The following is a 25,825-nucleotide window of genomic DNA, read 5'->3' on the forward strand; positions in this document are numbered from 1 at the left end:
CCGTATTGAAATTTGTAAAAAAATTTCAATTGAATCCAATCCGAACTCGTGATAAACCAGATTGGCTCGCGAGTTCCAGCCCATTTTGAGAGATGTTTTAAAATTGATTTATACGAAAGAAATACAATAAAATAAAATAAAAAATTAGAAAAAAGGGGAAAATAGAATGGTCTTGCAAAAATCATTTTTGGAATGTCATATTCTTGCATCACCACCAAGAGTTGTCATCTCTATCTCTTTCTGTGGTTGCTATTCTTTTCTTGGTCAAGTTTTCATGACCCTCTATTATTTATACACATATACCTCTTCCTTTTCCCTCATCCAAGGAACCATTACATTACCACACTCACCATTTTTTCCCTTTTCGTCACACCTTCAACTTCCACACACTGTTACCATGCAAACAGCCACAAGGAAGGAAATGGAAACCTTGGAACTCCTTCACATGAACAAAGGCGCAGGCGAAACTAGCTATGCCATGAACTCTTCCGTTCAGGTTAATTCATTCATTCACCTTCTTCTTAATTACATCTTCCTATGTTTTAAACACCTCGTACCTTAATTTTCGCAAGAAGCTATACTAAACTGAAGTGAAAAAACTTTTATATATTCCTTTTGCAGAACACAATCATCTCTTGTGCAGAGGCATCGAGAAAGAAAGCCATTGTTCAAATTCTGTGCACAAGTTGGCCTGAGAAGATGGGCATTGCTGAGATGGGTTGTTCCTCCGGCCCTAATGCGTTGAGGGTGATTTCTGAGATCGTTGACGGCGTCTACGCCACCACGCGTCTGTTGGAGCGGCCGCCACCGGAGCTGGTGGTGCATTTGAACGACCTCTTCGCCAATGACTTCAACAACATCTTTGCCTCATTGCCATCTTTCTACAGAAAACAAAGACAAGAAAAAGGAACCGGGTTTGGACCCTGTTTTGTTTCAGCTGTTCCTGGCACCTTCTATGGAAGGCTTTTCCCTGCCAAAACCCTCCATTTTGTGCACTCTTCTTCCAGCCTCCATTGGCTTTCTCAGGTATATATATACACACACACACATTAATAAGTATTAATTAGAGCTGAAGTTAATTAAACAAGTAACTAATTAAACTTACTTCACTTTAACTATTAGGTTTATATTATGACTGTTATATTAAACTAAAAGCAGCATTATCCATAACTATGTGATACAAAAAAAAAGGAATATATCAGTTATCTTTGCTCAAATTGTGTAGACCGAATTTCTCTGTTAAAGGACAAAGAGAGATGGGGTTTTAATTTTGATTATATCCATGTTTTCGGAACATTGTAAAGAGGAGGCATATACTGAAAAGTTAATAATGCCAAAAAGAAAAAGAATGAATGTGAGAGTGAAGAACTTTTTTGATGTGATTAAGAAAGAAGAAAGTAGGACATGTTTTGACAGATGCACGTGAAAGTAAAGATTATTGTTGTTTTTTGGGTGCAAGGTTCCTGGTGGATTAGAAGACGTTAATGGAAGAGCATTGAACAAGGGAAAGATCTACATATCAAAGAGCAGTCCTCAGTGCGTGCTCGATGCTTATTCTCAACAATTCAAGAACGATTTTTCATCGTTTCTGGCTTCTCGTACCCATGAAATGGTAACTGGGGGACGCATGGTCTTGTCTTTCATGGGAAGAACAACCATGGACCCAACTTCCGACCACAGTTGCTATCAGTGGGAACTCTTGGCACGCTCCCTTATGACCATGGTTTCTCAGGTATGCTAAAGTCCAAAAATTTTACATAAATATATGTTCTTGGTAATGTGATATGTATGAGAAATGAGAAAAAAGTGTTGTGGGGTTGTGTAGGGTCTGTTGGAAGAGGAAAAGGTGGATTCTTTTGATGCTCCGTACTATGCCCCATGCATGGAAGAAGTGAAAAAGGTGATTGAAAATGAAGGGTCATTCATAGCGGAAGAGCATGATGCTTATGAAATAGAGTGGGATGGGGGAATGAAATTGCAGAGTGATTCACTGTCTAGAGGAGAAAGAGTTTCAAGAACCCTAAGGGCTGTGCTTGAGTCCATGTTGGAATCTCATTTTGGTTCTCACATTATGGATGAGCTTTTTCGAAGGTTTGGAGAACATGTGGATGAACATTTGTCCAACACTGACACCAAATACATCAATTTGGTCGTTTCCCTTGTGAAGCAATAACAAGGTTATTGAAAGTTTGAAACTTTGGTGAAACTTTGGAACACATCAAATATCGTGAGTGTTGTTGAATATCAGTTCTGTGTGAAAAGCCTGTCGCATCTGCCACCTTTTTGATTTCAAATACTGTGAATGAAAAGATTGTAGTCTTTTGGAACCAAATACTTGTGAGTGAGATGAAAAAATGTATGCAACACAATGCGACCAAGAAAAAGACAATTTCTTGAATAGTATGTTTGTGTTTCACTCTTGTACGATTGATTTGTGACCATGTATATTTCTAGATTCGTTTACAACCACTCAAGTCCATCCTGTATTATCCTACAACAACTTTTATTTATTTCTATCTTCGGTAATTTAATTTACATTTTAATTAAAAAACTTAATTTAATATTTTATTATTGTTTAAGGTTTGAAAGAAAAATAGAAAGTTAATATAACTTATATAAAACATCTGAAGTTTTTACTTATATAAAACATCTGAAGTTTTTTTTTTATATTATACGGATGATCTTGTCCATAAGGATCATGATTGAAGAAATACGAAAGGAATTGGAGGGTTTTTTCAAACAACAAGGGACTGAGTTAATTATTCAATCAAATAATATTGAACATGCTTCAAATTTTTTTTAGAAACAAGTGGGCTATTTTTTTGTAAAATTGTGCTAAATTTTATATGTGACAATTCCATCAAGATCTTTTTGTTAGTCAGGAGAAAAGTCCACATGAATTGGATTTTTTTGAAGAACATGTCACCAGATAATTGAATTTGGTTAGACAATGTGTGGTTGGAAAACAATGATCGTTTTTTAACAAGTGGTGGTGAGCATAGGTCAGGTTGGGCCGGATTAGAGTTCAACAAGACTAATCCGACCCAATCCGAATTTAAAATTTCAAATTCATAACCGATCGTTTTACGTCTCAGATTCAATGAGTTCGGTTGATTCAGTTGCGGATAAATCTGGATGGATGCAGTTTGAAATGTTAAAGCCATGAGACGAAAACCAAGTAAACTCCACCACGCTACCATCTATGACACAAATCAGAGGAGATTGAAGCATATCGGTGGAGTTCGAAGTAGATTGAAGGAGTTTGAAGCAGATCGGAGCAGCAACAATTACGCCTTCCATCAAATCTACCACTGACTCATACATTTTCATTAGATATACTGCATTTTCATCATATCTACTGTTCCTCTCCCTCACCCAACCCTCACTGAGGTCTCATGCTCCCACCACAAGCCTTTTGCAATCGCAACAACTACGACGTTGTGAAGAACCACATATGAGGTGGGGTGGCGGTGACACGTTAGTGCCGGTGGCAACCTGGGCTGGATGACACAGAAAGGCCGCGACAAAACAAAATTAAAGAGGAAGGGTCGTGTTGTCGCCAGCGAGGCTTCTGATTTAAACGACCTTCGACGACTCTTGTTGGTCCATGCGAGTGTAAGTTTGGGAATGTTGAAGTTGTATTGTCTTTCAATAAAGAGAAATGAAGAAAAGGAAAAGGTAGATGGAGATTTTCAGATCTAAAATATACAAAACCTAATTCATGCGCAGGTGTGACAAAATGTGGTTCGGGTCGGGTATCCATGAATTTTTATTTTAACATTCGAATCCGACCATCACAATCCATTTCTATTCGATTTTTCATTTATGGTAACCTAAATTTGAATTAAACTGACTGTATATTCATTTTAGCTTTCGGTTTGGACAAGTTTGGACGGTTATGCATATTTTGCTCACCCGTGTTAGCAAGGTACTAAGAGAAAAACTAAGTTAATACTTCCCAAAAGACTTTATTATAAGAAAATTTCATATTAACAACCAATTTTAGTGACAAATAATGGTTAATTACTATAAATACCAATTTAGATATCATTTTACAAAATAAATGATTACTAAAATAGTCACATTAACAAAATATTATAATTAGTTTATAAATTGGTTTGTAACATAGCATTTGTTTCCAATAATGAATTCTCTCATAAATTTACAACTCAGGTTAACAAAAATAAAGACAGACTGTACATAAAATGTTTTTAAGCCTTTAAATGATTACCGCATCCTTTAATAAATATTACTCAAGGCATCCGTAGATGCCTAAAAAGAAACTACTCCATATAAAAACTTACTTCGATTCCAGAGGGAGGGGAGAGAGATCTGAAATTCCTCATTTATTTATGATATCGTCTGTTTCATCGTAAATATTTTCAATATTTGTGTTTGTAGAGGGATCCAAAGATCCTTGTCTGTACATGGCTATAATTGCCTGATGATGATTCCATTCTTCATCAGTCATTTCATCATTTTCATCTTCTTCGTATTGTATTATATTCATCATGGAAATGTGTTCGTTATCAGGAATGGCTGAAGTGCTATGTCTATTTTCAGCTAACCTATCTTGTTCTAAGTCAAGTCGTGGTATATTTGTGTAATCTACAAAACTTAGACTAAGTCCTCTAGACCTGTTATGTAAAATAGCAGATGAAGGGGCTGTAATTGGGTTATTTTCTTCTCTGGGTAAATGTGTTTGCCATAAATGTCCTTCATTTCTTCTTGTGAAGGCTTAGGCTGGTAAGAATTGTGTACCATAAGAGCTAATGGCTTCTTCTAATGGTCTAGTGTTTATTCTATACATAGAAGAAATATGGTTACTTATTCTTCCTATGAAGGTTATGTCTAAATGTAGATTTTTACCCATCCAATTGGGTCCAAAACCTATGGGTCCAAAATCTCACGTAGCGTAGATTTGCCATGAAAGTTCGAAAACCATTGTAGTTGAACACGAAAAACGAAATTTCTTTCTAATTAAACTATCTTCACAGTCGTGTGATGATTTGCACAAAAAATCAAATTATATATATATATATATATATATATATATATATATATATAACAAAGAATGTTATTAATATTATAAAAAATAATATAATATAATAAAAAGGATAAAATATTCATTTTTTAATCTAATATAATAAACATTTATAATATATTAATATAAACTAATTTTAAAAATATATTTAATTTATCAAATTCATCACATCAAACTCTCACAAATCTTTCTTTCAAAACTCTTTATCCATCTCTTCAACTCTTCCTATTCAAACAACATCACAATAAACACGGTCTAAATTTTAATTACTAAAATTTTGACTATCAAAATATTTTTTAAATTAGTATCTAATTAATTAGAGACTAATTTATAAAATAATTTTCTTCGTAGTTAAAACATTGACGACTAATATTTAATAATCAATTTATAAATTAATTCTTCTGATAGTCAAAATTTTAATAGTTAACTTTTAAAAATAAATTTAGCAATCAATTATAATTTTTATTCATAATTATGAGTAACTACTAATTTTTTATTTTATACATAATATCTAAATTGGTCAATGTAATATTTAATAATTCTTTTTTATTAAAATAAATTATTATTTAATTTTTTTTGTAATGTTTGTTTTTACTTAAGTGGTATAATTTGTGAGAGAAATTATAAAAAAGGATAAAATTATCGGGACTTTTTCATCTCAAATTCAGTATATACAAGCATTTTTACGTCTTTCTGACTTCAGAAACATCATCATCACAGTACCAAAAAGCATTTACCATGACTTCCCCATTATTGCAATAAAGTTTTTTATGAATTTTGGAAATACAAATATATGAGATATATATTATAGGTAGAAATTGTTATTTTATTTTATTTAGGTAATTTATATAAGTTTTTCTTTTTTATATATATTTTGATTTAAGCTATGGTGGATATTTGAATAATGGATTATCGCATTCTCTGCACCTTCTCATAAATCTAGTCTTTCTAAGTTTATATTTTTACTACTCATAAATCATAGTTTTTATCATAAAAAAAAATGGATCACGAAATAGCAATTTGTTAAAGATGTTCTTCCATTCTACATGTCCCTAGGAATGAGGTTTTGAATTTTGATACTTGAAATATTTAGAAAATTCTTGAAATAGAAGAGATATAAAAGATATATAAAGAAATTTATTATTTTATTTATTCATAATATATAGAATGGAAGAAATATATATATAAATATTTACGTATATAAATATAACATAATATGAAATATTTTCTAAATGTGAATAATAACTTTCTAACACTAAAAATTCCTAAAAATTAATATAAATAAAAAATATTAAATAAATATTTTCAACAATAAATTATGTACACTTTAAATAATTATTCTACCATTTGTTAAAATATAAAAAAATAGTATAACTTTTTCCATGTCCCTATGGAAGAAACATATATATTCTAACATCTTTTGCTATGTATCTTACAGCTAGATATTATATTAATGTAATAGTTGTTGGATATAAATAAAATGATAAAACAAAATAATAATTTCTTGAATTATAGTGGTTGGAAGAAAAGATAGAGATGTGAAATTATTATCTTTTTCTATCTTATAATGTGACTTTGTGGTTTGTGTCCTTGTCATGCCAACGTTTTATTAAGAATTTTGGAAAGCTTGTAGGGTTTATATATTTTCATCCATTACTGTATTATTTATTGTTAGTTTTCTCCAGAATTTCATGAGACAAGACAACTACTTGCTCCCGACACTACTTTATTCTATATTTTAAAATAAAACATGATATCATATGTAATTTGATTATTATCATCTCTAATATTATTTCACATATATATATATATATATATATATATATTTCATAAGTCTTTTATCTTATATAAAATTTAATTTTATCTATTTTATCTTATGTGAGATTTTAACTCAGATTATTTCTAACTATTCAAAATATTTTAAATAAATGTTTCTAAACATTATTCGAACTCATATTTACCTAATAACAATCGATAGAAATTCTAATCTAAACATGTTTTCTTTGGGGTGAATGAATCAAAACTATTATATCATTATTAAAGCATTAACATGATTGTTATTACTATTAATAAGATTATATTATAAAGTTTTTTCAATCCAACAGTTGTGTGTCGGCATTCCACCCGTTTCGTTCATATATGGTTCTATCTAATATGTTTTTGTCCTTTTATGCTTTAAAAACTCCATCACTTCCCTTTCCTTTTATCTTTAAGTAGGAAAATCAATATTTTAACATGGATAAAAAAAATTTAAACACTAAATTTAGTTTCTTAAATTAAATAGAAATATTTGTGTATTATGCATTTTCGGGAACATCTCAACCAGATAGACTGAGATGTACTTAAGTATATTTGGCTAAAGTAACATCATATTAATCACGCCTTTAACGTGAATAAAATAAAATTAAGTTAAGACAAAAGCTAAAATATATTAAAATATTAGATAAAATTAATCAAGGTAATTAGTCATGTAGATCAGATTTATTGAAATAAAAACCCATAAATATAATACAAATAGAAGATTACACAGACACACCACTATTCAATTTTGAGGTTTTGGAAAGACGATAACTTACGATGCACCGATACTTTAACTTGAGTCACATATTCGTATCCGATACTTTATGATACTTTATTGATACATACCAGTAAAATATCTAATTTATAAAGTCGTAGTACACTAAAGAAAATATTTTAATAATGACTAATTTTAGTGACAAAAAATAATTAGTCATTATATAGTGACTAATTTAGGTACCAATTTAAAAACTAAAAATTATTTGCAATTAAAATAGTTTCAAAAAATTATAATTGGTCTTTAAGTTGGTAACTAAAATAGTTTTTATTATGAATTGATTTCAAATTTGGTCACTAACATTAGCTAAGGTTTCGACTACCAAAATAATTGGTTTATAAATTGGTCACTAATATTAGCTAACAAAGTTTTGCCTACCAAAATAATTGCTTTCTAAACTTGTCTCTAATTAGGAAATTGGTCTCTAACATATTTTTGGTTATTAAAATTGGTCATTATTTAAAAGTTTTCTTGTAATGATACTTATATGATGACAATAATTTATATTTTTTATGTTGGCAACTTTAGTACATATAGTTTTAATTTGGATTTACGCAATAACAATCATTTATTTATTATGTTTTTAAGAATTATTGCACACTTTTCATTATTCATATACCGTGTATCTATCACGTATCGTATCCTATTTTTTTCAAAATAAACGTATTGACGTATAAGATACGTGTCGTATCTGATACACGTATCATATCTGTGCATCATAGACGAGAACCTATATAACATTCCAACTAATTGGTGTGATGAATTTGGAATTTAAAGTACGTGTGGAGAGTTTGAGGAAATCTTTACATATTATATTTGACTTTGAAAAACCAATTTTTAAATTTATAAAATTATGGCAATAATGAAAAAAAAAAAAAATCTTACGAGAACTTTAATTTTTTTTCACATCACATCTCTCACTAATATCGTTTCTCCTATTATATCGGTTTAAAACACATTTTTAATACTTTCCACGAAAAATATCTTTGTACGAACTAGATAATTTCAATTTCCTCTACTTTTTGTTCTTAAACTTTGAGTTGTTGTATTCAATTGTACAACAAACCCACATGTCAAATAGTTTTAAATTTCCATATATGACTTCATCCACTGAATTTTCAACCATTATCTATTAAGTGTTTGTAGACCACTAATTAAGTAATTAAAAAGACAAAAAAAATGCTAAAACTAGTATATTTAGTTCTAAAATGTTGTCCCACTGAGCCAATAAGACTAAACTTTATATATGGACTTAAATTCACTGACCAATCATATTAAAGCATTTAATTCAAAACATTTCATTTCAACATTCAACATCAACAAACATAAAAAAAATCTATCTAAAACAATTGTAGTGACTATATTATCCTTACAATGAGATCATTTAACTTGTACTACTTATTAAAAAAATATAATAGTTTTTCATTCACATAAAATGAAATGTCGATACATAAAAATTTTAGATCAATAATTTGAACATATCTTAACAATCTTAAAAGAATAGAGTTTCACCTTGAACATTATTGAGTCACACGTAATAATTGTATACCCATACATGCAAAACTTTAAAAATAATTAAAGAAAAGAAGTAAAGATGACTTTATTCAAATAAAAAAAATCTGATCAAATATAATGATTCTATTTTACCACATGATCCTTACGATGATTTTTTTATCCGATCTTTATAAAAAGATAAATCTCTCAAAATCTTATAAAAAAGTCATAGAAAGAAAAAAATAAACATTTTAAAGAAATGATAATATTTATAAACAAAACTTGAATAATCAATTGTTCTGTTTTAAAATATGAATTTTGACGATAAAATATTCAAATTTCACTTGAAAAAATTTATTTTCTTATTCTTACATTAAGATTTGGGTTAAATATGTTTTTGGTCCTATAACTTTTAGTGAATTTTGGAATTAGTTCATTTCAAAATTTTAGACCAATTTAGTCATTCATCTTTCGAAATACGTGAATTTAGTTCTTTTAATCAAATTTTGTTAGGTTTATTTGATGTTTTGTACGCATTTTAGGATTGTATTTGAGTTGTTTATACTGTTTGACACATTTTTTCCTTTAATGTTAAGTCAAATACTATTATGAAACGCGTTTGAAATGTCAAATAAACTTAACAAAATTTGATTAAAATAACTAAATCCACGTATTTCGAAAGATGAATGACTAAATTGGTTCAAAGTTTTGAAATTGAGTAATTCCAAAATTCAGAGAAAAGTAAGGGACAAAAACATATTTAACTCTTAACATTTTAATTCCCAATAAATTCAAACTAAACATAATTAACTTTTACATCTCAATTATATTCACATCTCAAAGTTTATCCATCATTTATCATCACATAAAATATTATTAAAAAAACAAAACAAAACAAAACAAAACATTGAACAGAATAAATATTTTCTTTTTAATATACATAATTCAAAACATCAATAATTTTGTTGAAGAACACACCTCAATGAAACTTGTGTCAATTTGGTATATCATCAGTGATGCATATATAAACCTATATATAAACCTGACATTTTTTTCTTACCAATTTTATTTGTGGATATGAGATAACCGACACTTGGAACCAATTATAATATCTCATGCATCATTTTTCCTAATTTTCTCCAAACTTCAATAGTTTCTCTTCCAAGTGTTTCTAAATTATTCACCCAAGACAGTCCATTGACATATACCTTACATCATGTTCTTATCATTAAATCATCACAAATAATGTCTAGTAAGACTATAAGTTGGTTATTAATTTATTTAATTAATTTATAAATTATTCTAATTAGTATAAAATTGTTGTAGCACATTAAAGTAGTTTATTTTAAAATATGTTTAATTAGTCGAATGATACCCACTTTCATTTAGATGTATCAGTTTGGTACCCGCTTTTAAAAATGTGACAATCTAGTACCAACTTTTGAAAAAGTGTTTTAATCAGATCCCTTCCAGACACAAATTACTATAACCGTTAACTTAATTCATGAATTTTACCACTAAATTTTGATATAAATATCAATACTTAATTTTGTAAGTCATTTTAAATATGAATACCGTTAACGATATATTTTGCTGAAAAAGACCTAATTGAAGCATCTTTTCAAAAGTTGGGACTCAACTGACACCTCTCTAAAAGCGGGTACCAAAGTGACACATGTATATGAAAGTGGGTATCATCCGACTAATTAAACCTTTAAAATATTTTAATTTATAAGATATAATTCACTTTATTTAATTTTTCTTCAATCATTATTTTTTATATTTTATTATTAGTTTTAATTTTGTATGTATTATTACATAGATGAAGATAAAAATTAGACACAAGTGAAAAATGTAAGAAAAATTTATGCATGTAGTAATAATTTAAATTAACGGATAATATTTTTTTCTAAAAGTAAATAAAAAATTGATTAATACTTGGAATTAGTTTAGAGAAATGACTTATTTAAATAGAAAAAATAAATGGAAATTTTAAAATAAATATAAATACTAAATTTTAAAAAATATTTTAGAAAAAAAGTTTTTTTTTATATAATAAAACTTATATAATTATATTTTTTATATTATTTATAGTTTATCAATTAATTTATAAACTAACTTTACCTAACAATTAAGTTAATTTATAAATTCAGAACTTATGAATTATGACTTTATAAGCTACCAACTACTTTTGAGCTAATTTTGTCATTCTTATATTTAAAATTTTAGAGTCTCAAGAAGAAGAAAAAATCCTTATTCGAAAAAAAAAAAGAATTATACGTCACAGTGACGTGGGTTGGGTAACACACTCCAGTCCAAAACATGGTGATTTCAAAGAACTAATTATTTTCTCTTATTATCTTATCTTTGCTAAGTGAATTATATTGCGAGCTATATTTTAATTTTATTTAAACACTTTTAATTAACTTAAATTGTATTATATCGTCTTGGTTCTGATATTTAATTCGCATTGAATTAGGCTACTTATATTTTGTTTATTTGAATAGAGTCACAATTTTTAAAAATAGAAAACATAACTAAATTTGCAAAGTCATTATTGTAAAGTTGAAATTTCCAAACAAGGTTAGGCATAATCAAGTTTGAAAACTCAGTGTCACTGAAAAAATGGAATTATTTAGGCAAAGATCTTGATTTGTGCATTCATTTGATACCACACTCAGCCAAATTTTGATAATAATAATAATAATCTATAACAATATATAAAGAGGATCCCTCTTTTTGTGTTCACATTTCAAAATACCCATTTTACCCTTTAAATATAATAATTTATTAAATTTTTAAAAACTGACCGTTACTTTTAGAAGATTTTTATAAAATCGGATGTTTCTGCTTCTTCTCTTCGTCTTTATTTATTAATGATTATTCTTTCATCTGTTATTATATATTTCATTTCATTTTTAATAAATATAATTTTAATTTATATATTAATTTAATAATATTACAATATTATCACCTACGAATATAATAACATACATATTTAAAAAATGCATACACAGACGCGATAGTGCCTGTTGTTTACGCTAATAATAATAATAATAATATTAATAATACAAATAAATATCACTGTGCCCACAATGATCAATGACTGTTCAAAATTTGAATATTGGACATGTAACGGCTTATTCCAAAAGAAAATGCTAATAATCTAGTAGAGAAAAAAAACAATAAATATTTAAAAGTTTATATCATTAACAACATGACATTATAAATTATAATTCAACTTGTAGATTCTTTATAAGCGTAGTTATTTTATAATTTAATTTAATTAAAGGATTAATTGTAACATCTCATTTAATAGTTTTTACGTTACTAAATACAAAACATTGTATCGTAATCAAGCAACGTAGATAGTAGAAATAGGTCAATATAGTGTAGAAATAGGCCAATATAGTGAATTAATACAATCATCCAAAATAACCATATAAGTACCAACTATATTTACAACCTATGCTAGAAAGGAGTTAGCGCAACATCTGACTCTTAATCAAAACATGAAACAGAGTCTATTGCTGGATATCCTATGCAACGGGTTCAACTCCTATCCAAGAGGGGAGTGTCTTCGTTTGTATCTTTCTTTGCTCACGCCAAGTAGTAGGTGATCATTGCAAAGGAGAAAACACACAAGAAGAAACAAACACAAGCAAGAAGGGTAAGCTAACTTAATTAAGAGAAAACATGCAGTTCAATTATGATTACCAAGCAATTGTTCTCATTTTCACCGGAATTACTTAAACCACCACAACACAGCATAAATACATGACTTTGGACTCAATATCTGGATTATGTAAGCGACACTGGACCTCTTGGTGGCGTGCACCTGTGACGGTTCCCAAACTCTGCAGAGTTTGGCCTCAAGGGGTTATCACCCTATCACTCACAAGGTAAGTCCCCTTCGCGTCTAAGACTTGATAAAGTCCAAAGACTATGACCTCCTGCTACTCCTCACGACATAATCCATTCTGCTCTATCTGAGCGCACGACATAATCCATTCCGCTCTATCTGAGCGCGAATGATTATTGGAGTTTCAGAATACCCCCAATAGTGAGTCCTTATGTCCTTACATACACTAAAACATACTCCTTGGAATTTCCCTTGAAATTCTAGTTCAACCACATCTTCTCACAATCCAAATTCATGCAAATCCACCATACATGTTACCAGTCACAACAATCCAAGCATATCATAGACTAATTTCACATTTTAACATTCAAACATATAGCTTCATCTATTAAAATAGATAATTAAACACTCAGCTACAGTGGTTCTTGATCAAGCTAGAAGATCTCCCCCAAGCGAGAGGACTATCTCGCTTAGGCGGGTCATTCTCGCCTGAGCGAGGCTCCAAAGAGAGGGCAACTCAAAATCTGAGCGAATTCTAGCTCAGGCTAAGCTGTCCCGCTTAGACGAGAGTTTCTCTCGCTCAAGCGAAACTAGCTCGCCTAGGCAACAATTCGCGCAAAAACAAGTGTGAGTTTCTGGTATTTTCGCTCAAGCGAGAGCTGCTCGCCTAGGCGAAAACATTAGAATTCCCAACCTGTTTTTGCATGCAATTCAGAAATCAGGGGAAATTCTTAAATCAACCAAGGCATCAGCAGTTCAAACAACAATCCATCACTCAATTTTGATAATTAAAACCATCAGGGAGGTGTTCTATGCAGAAATTCAAGAAATAGGTTAGCTTCCCTTACCTTTCTACTATTTTTGGGCTTGGTGAGATCAACCTCAACTAGCAAGGGCATAAACCTCAATTTAACCTAAGGAATTTCATCACCAGGACACAGGGAGAGGAAGAACCTATGATTAAATCCCATAACAGAGACAAAATTTCGAATTCAAAGCTAAACAAAACCAAACATAGGAGGATTGACTTACTTTGAGGATGGAAGCTGGAAGTGGAATCAACAGGGAGCTCTACGAGAGTTTCCTTTCCACAATTTGATTGCAAAAGAAGAAGGAGGATCAGAACTATGGAGGTAACATATAAATTACTGCTTGGAGGAGAAGTTGAGAGAAAACTATGTTGGGGTGAGAAATGTTTTGTTGAGTTTGAAATGGGCTGGTGCACTTAAACTAGAATATCAGAAAAAGGGGACTTCACATTAATTGTATTTATAATGAATTTTTTAAATAATGACAATATTTTTGTTTTGTGAGAATAGGAGTAATAAATTATTATCTATTACATTTGATTGAGAATGATCAAGATTAAAATATACAATTTGTGTAATTTTTAAAATTAGAGATATGTATATAACTTTATTTAATATTCAATATCCGCTATCAATTCATATAAATTTGAAAGATTACTTTTTTTTTCTTCTCAATTTTATATAATGAAACAATATATATTTTTTTAAATATGTTTTGCCTAAATATGTTACTATGTCAAGAAAAAAATATTCAATAATTATATGTTTTTATGATGTCCAAATGTATATAAACCAATAATTATAAGAGGTGTGTTAGGTAAATGATCAATATTAGTGTGGGTCTTAAAATGTATATAAACCAACAAAAGATCCTCAATTTTAGTCAAATTTTAATGGAATAGGTTAATACAAATTGAAACCTTGTTTTATTTTTGTACCAATTGATTAAATCTGGACATAATCGATTAAGTCAACATTTAATTGATTAAGTAAATAACATAATCGATTAATACAGTTTAATTTCATTTTCTGAATTCTTAAAAAAATATTTTAATGGATTAAGTTACTAATATGATTGATTAATATCGACAGTTACTTAGTTTTTCTTTAATTATTGCATCTTCTCTCATTTTATTTCAACATTTTGATTGATTAAGTGTCCACTTTTTTGTAGTTATAACTTTTTGGTGGATTCTAAACCATTTTTATGCAGTCCAAACAGCATATTATATTGAATTGGACCTTAATACATCACAAAAAGAGAATTCTTAAAACAAAAATATTACGATATTAGTATGTTCAGAAACCAAATCTATAGGGTGTGCAGAAAGCAAATTTGCTCACATTTATGAAGATTTTCACTCACATTCATGAAGATGACTCTTTCTTTGTGCATTTAATAGCTAATTTCTTATTTTTCATCCTTTTTGTCCTTACAGTATGAGACAGTTTATAACAAGAACACATCTAAATTAAAGTTCATAAGATCATGCGATTCTCTCAAACCTTGGTAATGTTATCTTTAGGAACATCATGAAACGATCAACCATCATGCGCTAACAAAATATCAGCAACTAATATTTGCCGATAAAAGAAAATAATGATTGAACCAGCATTTGTACTTTCTCTCAGCTGTCAAATACTCACATTCACACACAGTGAAAGTTCTGCTAATGATAAAGCTTAGCAGTATCTGCAAAATTATCGAATATAAGTTTGTTCCAGTCATTTTCTGGTATATAAGTTTGCTGCAACAATTCTTGTAAGGGAGGCTTTGGGTGCATGATAAAGTGTTCTCAGATTTTGGCTGCCATTAACATCAATATGCACGCAAAAATCTAAAACAGGACACAGCATCAAAATGTAACAGCCAGAGTAATATTCATTCAATATGCAGCACCTTATACCTTGTAATTCTATTTCATGTTTCAATAATCTTTGGTTTATTAAAAAAAAACAGGCATGCAAGTTCAAAACATTAATTAACAAGTAAATCATTATCAATGTTGTGAAACTTTAATTAGCACATGATCATGGTAACCGCGACATTCTGCAGGAACTGGGAAGGTTCCTAGACCAAAACCAACTATGCAGAACATCAAACATACTGTTCTGCATAGTCTATTTATTTATGGACATGAAACAGTTCTAAAACTGATAAGAAATTAAATTGCAACCATGTTCATGGTTTTATCCTCCAATTAGCTTGCAGGTTACATCAGCTAACAAAAAAACAGAGGAGAAGTTCGTGCTCAGATGCTTTCAAAATTATACAATCCTTAGGACATAGAGAAATCCCCTGCCTCAAATAACTGAGAAAGTTCATGAAGGAATTTTCCCACCCACATCAATCCTTGAACTCAATTGTACTTCTGTAGCTCTTAACAAACAACAACATCAAGAACTTTAGAATTTGGATTTGAGCTTATCACAACTTCCAAAGCTAGGTCATGAAGTGAAGGATATCCCTTCATTGTATCATATTACAAGTCAATTTGAAATTTCTAACACTCCTTGTGAACATAAGTTTGTGTACTTGTGCATTGATTTGACAATGGTAAGAGAACGGGTGACTCTATCAGCCAATATAACAGTCACTTCAATAGAATCATACATAGATTCTGAGATCATTCAAAAATTCCAATTAATATTTAATGCAACTCAGGAAGCTGGTTCATGAGACGAGTTCTCTTCCACTAATATGTACTATTTTAACCACATTACTAATCGAACGAGATCTCCAACACCATTATCCTCATCATTCAAGTCTCATAACCATATCGTTTGGACCTTATTTTTCTTCTCAGAAATAAAAATTAACAAGCTCGTTTATAAATTGGAGTAAAAAATAAACTAATCCAAACGAACAAAAAAAAAAAATGTAACACCCGAGTAGTTTTATCTGTCAGAGCAAAAAATCAACACAACGAATCCCAGTGCATTTTCTTACCAGTGACAAACATATCCACATTCACCCGTTTGCTGAAAACAATATCCATTGCAGCATTTTTTCAAACAGTTGAGAGAAAAAGTGTTTCATCATATTACACAAATTGAAATTGAACAAAAAAAAAAAAAATTACCAAGATGAGAAAGAGAAGATCACTTCTTTTTGCCTCCCTTGGAAACCCCCTTGCGTCTAGAGGGGATAACAATCTCTCCTTTGAGCACAGGAATCTCCATAATCTGCGTGAGCTCGCCGAACTTCTTCCTGAACTTCTCGACCTGGTCGTCGCTCACCATAACCGCCGAGCGGTTGCCGAGGTAGAAAGGGTGGTTCCCGGACCACACGTCCACCACATACTCCTTCTGGGTCCCACCCGTCGTCATCACCAGCTCTCCGTTACAGTACACCTTGGCGTCGCCATGGAACTCTGGGTGTATATCCTTCTTCCTGCACCGCACCCCACACTGCACCACTCTCCCTACCTGCCAACAAATTCAAACAAAAAACTCTATCAAAATTCATCATTCCACACTCAAACTTGGTACCTCTGAGTTTGAAATTGGTTACGTTTTTCTTAGGAGGTGGAAGTGGAAGAATGGGTGTTCCTCGAAGGAATGTGTTCGTCACACTCTGCGCCATTTTCAGGTACCTATCCGTTTGTGACAGAGATGAGATTATGGTTACGGACAGACATTGCATATGTGGTCGTCACCAAATGGGCTTCTCCATTCGGCCCAACAAGCCCATTAAGCTTTAATTCTAGAAAATATATATATATATATATATATATATATATATATATATATATATATATATATATTCAGGAAGTTATAGTTAATGAAAGCAAAATAGTCATTTTAAAAATTGGAAGAATGTAGGAAATAGGGAGTAAAAGTCCAAATCATTTTGTTCGAATTTTAACCCAGTTCTATTATAATGAAATAATTTTTTTTTAATTTAATACACATTTAAGTAATTTGAAAGTTTTGCTTCATTTTCACTTTTCCTAGTTAGTTTATGCCATCCCAATTATTGAACTAGAAAAAAGAGTGTTGATATTAATTAGTTTTGCTTCTTTAGACAAAACATTCAAAATATTATTCTAAAAACTGAAACATATTTCATTTACTTTAGAAAGTTCTTTCCAAAATATTATTCAAAATATGTTTCATCCAAAATTCATTCAAAAATATATTATATATGCTTTAGAAAGTTTATTTTGAAAATCTCATACCAAAAAACAAATTTCATATGTTTCGAAAATTCTATTTTAAAAATTATATTCTGAAATTTTATTTCCGAAATTTCTTATTTTAGAAATTCGAAAAAGTTTATTCTTTAAATTTTTCAGAATATGTAGAAGTTAGTTATAGCTAAATAGTCAGTTTAAGAATTTGAAGAATGTAGGAAATATAGGAAGTAGAAGTCCAAATCATTTTGGTCCAATTTTTAACCCAAATCAAAATAATTTTTTATTTTAATACACATTTAAATAATTTGAAAATTATGCCATCACAATTATTGAACTAGAAAAAGAATGTTGATGTTAATAGTTAGAACAAAACATTTTCTTTAGGACAAAAACAAAGTTTTTAAGGAAGCTAACACGTAAAAAAAAAAAAAGGTTCCAAAGGTTCTGTTCTGTGAATACCATCTGATTCCTCGGAAGATATAATGTGTAGCATGTAGTGAGTCATGAACTGCATAAATTTCTGCCATTTTTTTCGCTGGTAATGACTCATTTGGCAATGGCTCTCACCCATGATATTCTCTAACAATCTCATCAAAAATCTATATATATTTCGTCACTTTCAGATCTGATACACACGCAAATACCATAAGAAAAACTTGATTTCACTGATCTCAACTCAACACACTTCACTTCTGGGTCCCTCAGTACTGCATTGTTCAAGAGTGTGAAAGAGAGCCATGATGAATGCAACCATTGCAACTCCCGATGCAAGCCGTAATATTGTAGCTAACAAGGGGTTTGGGATAAGAAGAAGAAGTTCTGGCTTCTGGGGTGAGAACACAAGGGGAAGTCTTAACGTAAGATTTCCCAGTACTCAACCATGCAAGAGTTTTAAGGCTTCGAGTCTCAAGCCTGCCACTGCACGCGCTGTTTACTCTTCAGACGTCAACGTCAACGTAGAGTCTCCGGTAATAGCTACATGCAAACATTTTTCTGATGATACACGTGTGTTTTTTGTCATCTGATCTGAGTCACATGTTGGTGCATGAGATGTTTTTGTTTTCGTTAATGATTCTAAATAGTAATGTCGGTTTTGATTTTTCTGGTAGGCAACGGAGGGATCAGTTTTTCAGAGTCCAAAGGCAAACCCTGAAAATGTAGCTGCCATCATACTGGGTGGAGGTGCTGGAACTCGACTCTTTCCTCTTACCAGCACAAGAGCCAAGGCCGCTGTATGGTTTTCTAGTTTATATCATTTTCTTTAGAGGTTTTTGTTTTAAATTTTCCGACATTAAAGATTCTCGTGACAGTGATGGATTCTGAATGTGATGAAATATATGTGTGGAGTTATTGATTAACAATTTCATGATGTTTGCAGGTTTCCATTGGAGGGTGTTACAGACTCATAGATATTCCTATGAGCAATTGCATCAACAGTGGCATCAGGAAAGTGTACGTTTTAACTCAGTTCAACTCTTTCTCCCTCAATGCGCACCTGTCTCGCACGTATAATATTAAAAATGGAGTGAACTTTGGAGGTGGTTTTGTGGAGGTAAGTTGTTTCCAGCATTTGAAAAAGAGTGAGATTTATAGACAAGTTTGAAGAAACTTATCGGTGAATCTATGATCAAAGTTGGGGTAATTTACATGAAACAGGTCTTGGCTGCTACTCAAACTCCTGGAGAATCTGGGAGCAAATGGTTCCAAGGAACAGCTGATGCAGTGAGGCGATTTATCTGGGTTTTTGAGGTAGGTATTATGAATGCTACATGAATCTATGCTAAAATTTCTTATTTAGTAACATAAAATGAATGTGTGTGTGGATGATTACCATGCAGGATGCCAAGAACAAGAATATTGAACACATAATGATAATTTCTGGTGACCATCTTTGCCGGATGGACTATTTGAAGCTTGTGGAGGTACAACTTAATTAATTTCTCAGCTAAAATTTCATCATTCATTGTACATAGTTCATGGGAACTGTGCTTACAGAAACATGCAGTGACCAATTTCTAAAGTTAACACTAATTGATGAGGACTATGCTTGCAGCAACACAGTGCGAACAATGCTGATATCACAGTTTCATGTGTACCTATGGATGAAAGGTATGTATATGGAAAAGTAAAATGTATTAATTTCAGAAACAATAAACTGTTGGAGTTGACCAATGTTAACTATTTTGTAGCGGTGCATATGATCATGGGCTAATGAAAATTGATAAAAGGGGAAGGGTTACAGAGTTTTTAGAAAATCCAAATGAAGCTGATGTGAACGCAATGGTACAATAGTTGTGCCTTAACTCTCACATTTCAGATATTGAATGAAAAATGAAGTGTTGTTCAGAGCTAATTCACTGTCACTTTGATAACTGCAGCGTGTTGATACCACTCTCCTAGGGTTAAGTGCAGAAGAAGCAGAGAAATATCCTTTCATTTCTCCAATGGGAGTTTTTGTGTTCAGAACTGAGGTGCTGCTGAAACTGCTAAGATGGAGTTGTCCTTCTTGTAATGACTTAGAATCTGAAATTATCCCATCTTCTTTGAGGGACCACAAAGTCCAAGTGAGAAACAATCCAAACCATGGAATTGAATGATGCTCTTATGCTAATGAAGTAAAATTCCTTTCTGTTCTTGATGATTTTGTTTCTGTTTGTATTTTCAGGCATATATGTTCAAGAATTACTGGAAAGATATTGGAACTATCAAGTCCTTCTTTGAAGCCAATCTGGACCTAACAGAACAGGTTTATTTCCTCTATAGTTAATTCTTAATTTGAAGTTTTTTTTCCCATCTGTGACATTTACTGGTTTTATTATTTTTAGTCTCCAAAGTTTGAGTTCTATGATCAGAAGAGGCCTTTCTTCACTTCCCCAAGAAACCTACCACCCACTAGAGCAATAAAATGCAGGGTAAGAGTGATAACTTTTACTGGTTTGCTTCTTTTTTTTTATGCTATTACAGCAAATGAATAACTGAGCTTGGTTTTTGCAGATTGTGGACGCAATTATCTCTCATGGGGTCTTCTTGAATCAGTGTAAAGTTCAACATTCTGTTGTTGGTTTGCGCTCACGTTTAGAGGCTGGTTCAGAGCTTCAGGTAAGCTTATTCTGCAGTTTTTCTCTGCATCATGAAGGGTTATACTTCTCACCATTGAAAATTGGTACCATGGCCTCAAAATGTCAAAACTTTAGCACACCATTTCACCCCTCTGAGTTGTTTTTTCTTAATTGAAACTGCAGAATTCGATTTAAATAATTGCAAATGAGTATTATAGGAGTAAAAGTTGAGGATGCTGTGTGAGATGCATGTACTTATGAACCTTGTTATGCAGGATACCATGATGATGGGTGCTGACTTCTATCAAACTGATTCTGAAATTGCAACACTGCTGGCAGCTGGAAAGGTTCCAATGGGTGTTGGAGAGAATACCAAAATCAGGTACCATGATGTCACTTAGTGAAACCTTTTCATACTCAAATAGAACAAAAATGTCTAGTGTTGTTCCTTATTCTTTCAGAATCAAAATAGTGTGTTTTTAATGCTCAACAGAAAATAGCAACACAAAATCCAGTAAAAAACTGAATTCTGTGATCAAATGGTTTGGAATTTGACCATTGCCTCATTCTAAGTTCTTTGTTTCTGATTTTGAAGGAAGTGCATCATTGACAAGAATGCCAAAATAGGAAGAAATGTGATCATTGCCAATGCTGATGTAAGTGTTGCATAAAAAACTCACTGTGGAAACATGGTTTTTCACAATCCAACGTTTTTGTTTTGTTTGCTGATTTAGTTTTTTTGATGACTCCACAGGGTGTTGAAGAAGCTGACAGGCCTGAAGAGGGATTCTACATTAGGTCTGGCATCGTAGTTATAGTGAAGAATGCAACAATCAAAGATGGAACAGTGATTTGAAGGAGTTTGTTGCAGAAAGTGTAGTAGGATTAGTCTGTTCCATTGTATACTCCAAGTTACACTTCATGTAGGAACTCTCTCAGTTTCGGAATAAATAGTTTCTGTTGTTTTGTTTCAATCAAAGATTCTTTACATTTTTAAATTTAAATAATTATTTATAATAAAAACTATTTAATAAATATTCCTTTATAATTAAATAATTTTTTACTAGAATAAAGAAAAAGTGAACACTCATTTTACAAAGTGTTGAAGACTTATCTCAGTTTCTAACATCCCTTGCTTTATTCTTCTTAACAATGGAGGATTTCTTCATCCTGATTCTGTTGAGCTTCTGAGACTCTTGAGCAATCAAAGTAGCAGTTGAACTATTCTCATCTAAGGGCACTTCATAGCCATCTTTAAAAGAATCCATTCCTTCTGCTAAAAGATGCCAAAACAAGCCACCAGTTGCTGCACCACCATCACTTGCTGATGAATAGATTGAAGAATAGACCAAGTTGAAAAATTGATCCCTTAGTGTAATTGAGTCACTGCTCATGTTTTTCACTGATACTCCAAACTCACCAAACAAAACTGGCTTCTGAATAATAATCTGTGCATCTTGTATGTGATCATTCAGCCATCGAACCAAAAATAAGGTTTGTTCTTCATTGCTTGATCCTGGTAACCTGCTCATAACCTTACCCAATTCAGCATTATCATCAAAAATAAAATCTTTCCTTAGAATACTAAGAAACCAGTTAGGTGAACTTTAAACCTAACTAAACCTTATAAAATTGGTTTGTAAAGTAAGATTTGCATCATGAATTAATCTCTTATCGGTCGATGTAAGACTTTTAACAATATACAGCAGTACGTGATTGATTGACAGTGTATCAACCTTACAGGACTAACTTGTAAGGTAAGATTTAATTTTATTAGCCGATATGAAACTTCTAACAATATACAGCAGTATGTGATTGATTGATAGTGTATCAACCTTACAAGACTAACTTGTAAGGTAAGATTTACATTCTGAATTAGTCTTATTTTTAATCGATGTGAAATTTCTAACAATATATATCTATCTGTATGTGATTGAAAGAAGTGTATCAACCTTTTTAGGCAGCATTAAGAATTCTAAGGAGATATTTATAGATAAAATGTGTCTAAATGTGGCCTAAGAAAAATGGTGATTGATGATTAAATAGAAGTGAAATTCCACACCATTGATCAGGGTATGAATGAACTGTGGCAAAATCAATGGCAGGGATTTGGTTGTTTGCAATGAAATCTGTTCCAACTTGGAAATTTGGATTAGACTCATTCTTTGAAAGTCCATAGAAGCCCTCCAGACCAGCTTCAAGTAAATGATTTCCATCTATGGATTTCAAGTAAGTTGCCATTTCAGTAATCCAAGCCTGTCAAAATGTTTCAAAACAAAAATCATATATAATTGTATTACTTTTTCATAAATAATTATAAAGGATTCTCTTAGTTTTCTTTTTCTTTGTATTGATAGTACATAAAGGTTTTATTTCGTCATCTAAAGATATATGGTGACATTTGATATGTTTGGTTATTTTATAGTCATCTTCAAAATATATTTACACCAAGTTCGAATTAATTGATGATATATTTTTTTCTACTTTAACCAGAGGCTAGAGTTTCAAACATTTGTTTCAAAAGACAGTTATATCAACCTTGTTTTCAATAATTTTGTAAAAAAAATAGTAGACAGATAGAAGAAATTTATTTATTTTTTATTTTCATCTCTGTATTTTAAAAAAAAATACATTCATGTCTAAAGGTTTTCTACCCTTCTATTCTTCCTAACAAAATTGAAGGCTATATTTATTTGGACAAAACTTTAGAAAATACTTTTTGAGAATTTCAATACACAATAACAAATTCTAATGCATCCAATAAAGAATTTCTTTTTTTAAATAATTTTTTTTTCTTTGTAATAATTACCTGAACTGTGTTTCCTGAATGATCAGAAGGGCATCTAATTTCATTCATGAGTTCCCAAGCCATTATGGTTGGATCATCTTTGTAAACCACTCCCGTGAAGTTATTACGCCTTGTGAGTACACTCTATCATGCAGACAAAACATAAAACCACATTGTTATGTGTCTTTTTCACTTCAAAAACCTTGCTACAAATGTTGTCACGAGCAGAAGTAGCTGAGACAGCAACTAATAATAATAAAAAATTACTGCACACTGCATATGTAGTTAGTGCTGAATTTTTCTTCATGCAGTGTTTGTTTGATTCGTTGTACTTAAATGCTCTTTATATAAGAAGTGGTGGATAGCACAGTGCACATGTACAAACATTAAGATGGTTGAAAAAATCACAAGTTTGTAGGAGTAGCAAGTAGCAACATTCTTTAAGAAAAGTCTACACCTCTATAACAGCTTCATTAATTCTTGCTACCTTTCAGCTGCTAAACATTTATGCTCACATACCAAACAACTACAAAAGCTGGTGATGGTAAACTTTTTTTGAACTTCCTTTTTCCAATTATATACTATAAATCAATAAATCAATATTATTTTGCTGAGACATATACAACTCGAACATGATACTACACATTAATAGATAATCTAATAATAGTTTGATAATAGGTGAAACAACATGTTCAACAGACAACAAATCTCTTCAATACATGACTCGAATATCATATTAAAAGTGAATTTTCGGTTTAACTCATTCTTATAAAATGAGCCTGTAAGATAAAATTAACGATTATTTATATATTCTAAATTGATCTGATAAAATAATATTAAAAAGAAAAGAAAATACAGTAATGAAAAGTTGAATTACCTTGATATGGTTTTTGTAGAATTCCTTAACAAGAGAGTTTGTGAAGAAATCATCTTCAGAATGTAGGGACTGGCCCTGACTCTTTGCCCACTCAACATATTGTTTCTTTCCTCCAAAGTCATCATAGTTATTCACCAAACTCAACACCAACTTGGTCCCATACTTTCTGGCTTCTGATATTACAAAGTCTAGTCCCTTCATTATTCACACAGCCAAAATATCATTATTACCGCTGCAGAAAACTGTACACCAATTATAACAGGCATGCATTTCACAGAACAACTAATGTTAATTCTGATATCACTTTGTTAGGTTTATTGAGGAGGTTTTACTGAGAAGATATAACAGTAATGAGACCTGAGTTCAACTATATAAGGTATTGGCATCACTCTCAACAAAAATCTTAAGACAATAAGTTTATGGGTTTTTATTCTTATATAATGCTTTACTTTCTCATTTCTAATTAATGTGAGACTTAGACTCACACTTGAATTCCTAACAATATCTATAACATGATCATATTATATGCTTTCATAAACATTATAATTAAATTTAAACAAATCTTTAATCTTCTTCACACGGCATTTGCTAATCTTACATTGTTTAGAAGTCGAAGTCTAAAATTAAATGCCGTCTTACATCGCTTAGAAGTCGAGGTTTAAGGTTATCAGAATGTTTATAGAAAAGAATGCAGTGAGATTGCAAAATGGAGATGAAAACGGACCAGGAACATGTGTTCATTGTAGGATCCAGGAGAGTATTGAAGGGGGTTATCTCCACCATCACTGAAAGCCCATGTTCTTGCTATGCTGAGTCCATGGTTTGCAGCTACTTGAAATGCAGATGAAACCTTGTTTCTCTGAGATGGATCAGAGGCCATGTACATGAGCCAATAAGCATTATAACCATTAGCATAGAAGGGTTTCCCATTCAGCAGAAGCTGCACCCCTCTTACTCTCACAAACTCATCATCATCATCATCACCTTCTACTTTGAAGATCCCAGGTTGTAGTATCATCTGGTAGAGAACCAGAGAAAACAGAAAGAAACCAAGCTTCATTGTTCTGCTTTTCAAAAATCTTCACTCTCTGGTTTTTGGTGGCGTGAAGAACTGGGAATGATACTGCTCAATTTGCAGCACTGAAGCGAGTCCCACACTGTTTATAATGGCAAGTGCG

General features: G+C 31.2%; 4 protein-coding genes across 4 annotated transcripts; 2 read left to right on the forward strand and 2 right to left on the reverse strand.

Annotated features, from left to right (window-relative positions):
* The first annotated feature begins 271 nt into the window (after nucleotides 1-271).
* Nucleotides 272-2,479, forward strand: LOC114194015 (jasmonate O-methyltransferase). Its single transcript, XM_028084045.1, has 4 exons — nucleotides 272-496; nucleotides 622-1,026; nucleotides 1,460-1,732; nucleotides 1,826-2,479. Exons 1-4 carry the CDS (start codon nucleotides 275-277, stop codon nucleotides 2,171-2,173), a joined length of 1,248 nt encoding a protein of 415 aa, XP_027939846.1. The 5' UTR covers nucleotides 272-274; the 3' UTR covers nucleotides 2,174-2,479.
* Nucleotides 2,480-16,699: 14,220 nt separating this feature from the next.
* Nucleotides 16,700-17,429, reverse strand: LOC114193696 (50S ribosomal protein L31, chloroplastic). The gene is made up of 2 exons (XM_028083587.1): nucleotides 17,299-17,429; nucleotides 16,700-17,213 (listed from the first exon to the last, which is right to left on the reverse strand). Exons 1-2 carry the CDS (start codon nucleotides 17,368-17,370, stop codon nucleotides 16,887-16,889), a joined length of 399 nt encoding a protein of 132 aa, XP_027939388.1. The 5' UTR covers nucleotides 17,371-17,429; the 3' UTR covers nucleotides 16,700-16,886.
* Nucleotides 17,430-18,663: 1,234 nt separating this feature from the next.
* Nucleotides 18,664-21,914, forward strand: LOC114194211 (glucose-1-phosphate adenylyltransferase large subunit 1-like). The gene is made up of 14 exons (XM_028084322.1): nucleotides 18,664-18,891; nucleotides 19,033-19,155; nucleotides 19,302-19,475; nucleotides 19,580-19,672; nucleotides 19,762-19,845; nucleotides 19,977-20,032; nucleotides 20,113-20,206; nucleotides 20,302-20,487; nucleotides 20,589-20,669; nucleotides 20,749-20,835; nucleotides 20,918-21,022; nucleotides 21,258-21,364; nucleotides 21,578-21,638; nucleotides 21,737-21,914. Exons 1-14 carry the CDS (start codon nucleotides 18,664-18,666, stop codon nucleotides 21,836-21,838), a joined length of 1,581 nt encoding a protein of 526 aa, XP_027940123.1. The 3' UTR covers nucleotides 21,839-21,914.
* Nucleotides 21,915-22,024: 110 nt separating this feature from the next.
* Nucleotides 22,025-25,825, reverse strand: LOC114193912 (mannan endo-1,4-beta-mannosidase 7-like). The gene is made up of 5 exons (XM_028083898.1): nucleotides 25,372-25,825; nucleotides 24,648-24,842; nucleotides 23,792-23,914; nucleotides 23,045-23,238; nucleotides 22,025-22,506 (listed from the first exon to the last, which is right to left on the reverse strand). The coding sequence occupies exons 1-5, from the start codon at nucleotides 25,705-25,707 to the stop codon at nucleotides 22,098-22,100; spliced, it is 1,257 nt and encodes a 418-aa protein (XP_027939699.1). The 5' UTR covers nucleotides 25,708-25,825; the 3' UTR covers nucleotides 22,025-22,097.

This window comes from Vigna unguiculata, chromosome 8, assembly GCF_004118075.2.
Source record: "Vigna unguiculata cultivar IT97K-499-35 chromosome 8, ASM411807v1, whole genome shotgun sequence".
NCBI lineage: Eukaryota > Viridiplantae > Streptophyta > Magnoliopsida > Fabales > Fabaceae > Vigna > Vigna unguiculata.